General features: G+C 48.4%; 1 protein-coding gene across 1 annotated transcript in view; it reads left to right on the top strand.

Moving 5' to 3' along the window:
* The first annotated feature begins 26 nt into the window (after positions 1–26).
* The window catches only part of LOC107579570 (coiled-coil domain-containing protein 136-like), a 3,195-nt gene continuing 2,395 nt past the window's right edge, over positions 27–826 (top strand). Inside the window, exons 1-2 of the mRNA XM_016265385.1 lie at positions 27–356; positions 577–651. Of these exons, the coding sequence (XP_016120871.1) occupies positions 71–356; positions 577–651 (361 nt within the window). The 5' untranslated portion in view covers positions 27–70. The remainder of the gene's footprint in view (positions 357–576; positions 652–826) is intronic.

Raw genomic sequence — 826 nt, 5'->3', positions numbered from 1 at the left:
GATCTCTTTTTTTTCTGTCTCAGATGATGTGTGTGACTTGAAAGCAGAGCGGCCGGGTATAGGTAGCGAAATGACAGCCAAAGAGCGAGGCTCACTGGAGGATAACGAGGAGAGAGACCAGGAGGAGGTGGAGGCTGGAAACGGAGAGAAGGGGCAGGAGGATGAGCGGGAGAAGAAGGAGGTGAAGGAGGAGACGGCGGAGGAGGAGAAGGAGGGGGACAGAGAGGAGCAGAGAGGAGTGGATGACGAAGATGAGCTGGAGGTGCTGAGGTCGCAGGTGGTGCAGCTGCTCCTGGAGCTGGAGGAGACCAGAGAGGTGTCACAACGACACGAGGAGAGCTACAACGAGCTTCAGGGTGCGTATGCTAATGGGGTCTGTTTTTAGGGTGTGACATCATCACCGAGGAGTTCCCTCTGAGCATGCTCAGCTGTCACTGACCGCCAAACCACCTGTTCCTCCAGTCCTGCCCTCACACAAACATTCCTGGCTTGTTAATATTGTCGGATGCCAGTGATAAGTTACTAATTACTCATGTCCCTCCAGTTGCCATTTAATGTCATTGTTTTGCTTTGTAGGTCTTTTGGAGGAAGAGCGGCTGGCAAGCGCCCACCAGGCCGAGAGCTTTACGAGGCAGATCCAGAGACTTCAAGGTGAACAGAAAGACAATTAGAAACAGAAGCAGATGTGAACGCATCACAATTCTAAAGATAAAATAAATAAAATTAACTTTAGACTTTAAGTATGACAGATATGAATTATTATACTTAGTCATCAAGTAGCAAAAATATCCTCTTACATTTAGCATATTGAATAACAGCTGTGTCC

Source organism: Sinocyclocheilus grahami, unplaced genomic scaffold, assembly GCF_001515645.1.
Source record: "Sinocyclocheilus grahami isolate Dianchi unplaced genomic scaffold, SAMN03320097.WGS_v1.1 scaffold18243.1, whole genome shotgun sequence".
In the NCBI taxonomy this organism is placed as follows: Eukaryota; Metazoa; Chordata; class Actinopteri; order Cypriniformes; family Cyprinidae; genus Sinocyclocheilus; species Sinocyclocheilus grahami.
The sequence above is the reverse complement of the archived record's forward strand: the minus strand, read 5'-3'. Positions and strand labels throughout refer to the sequence as shown.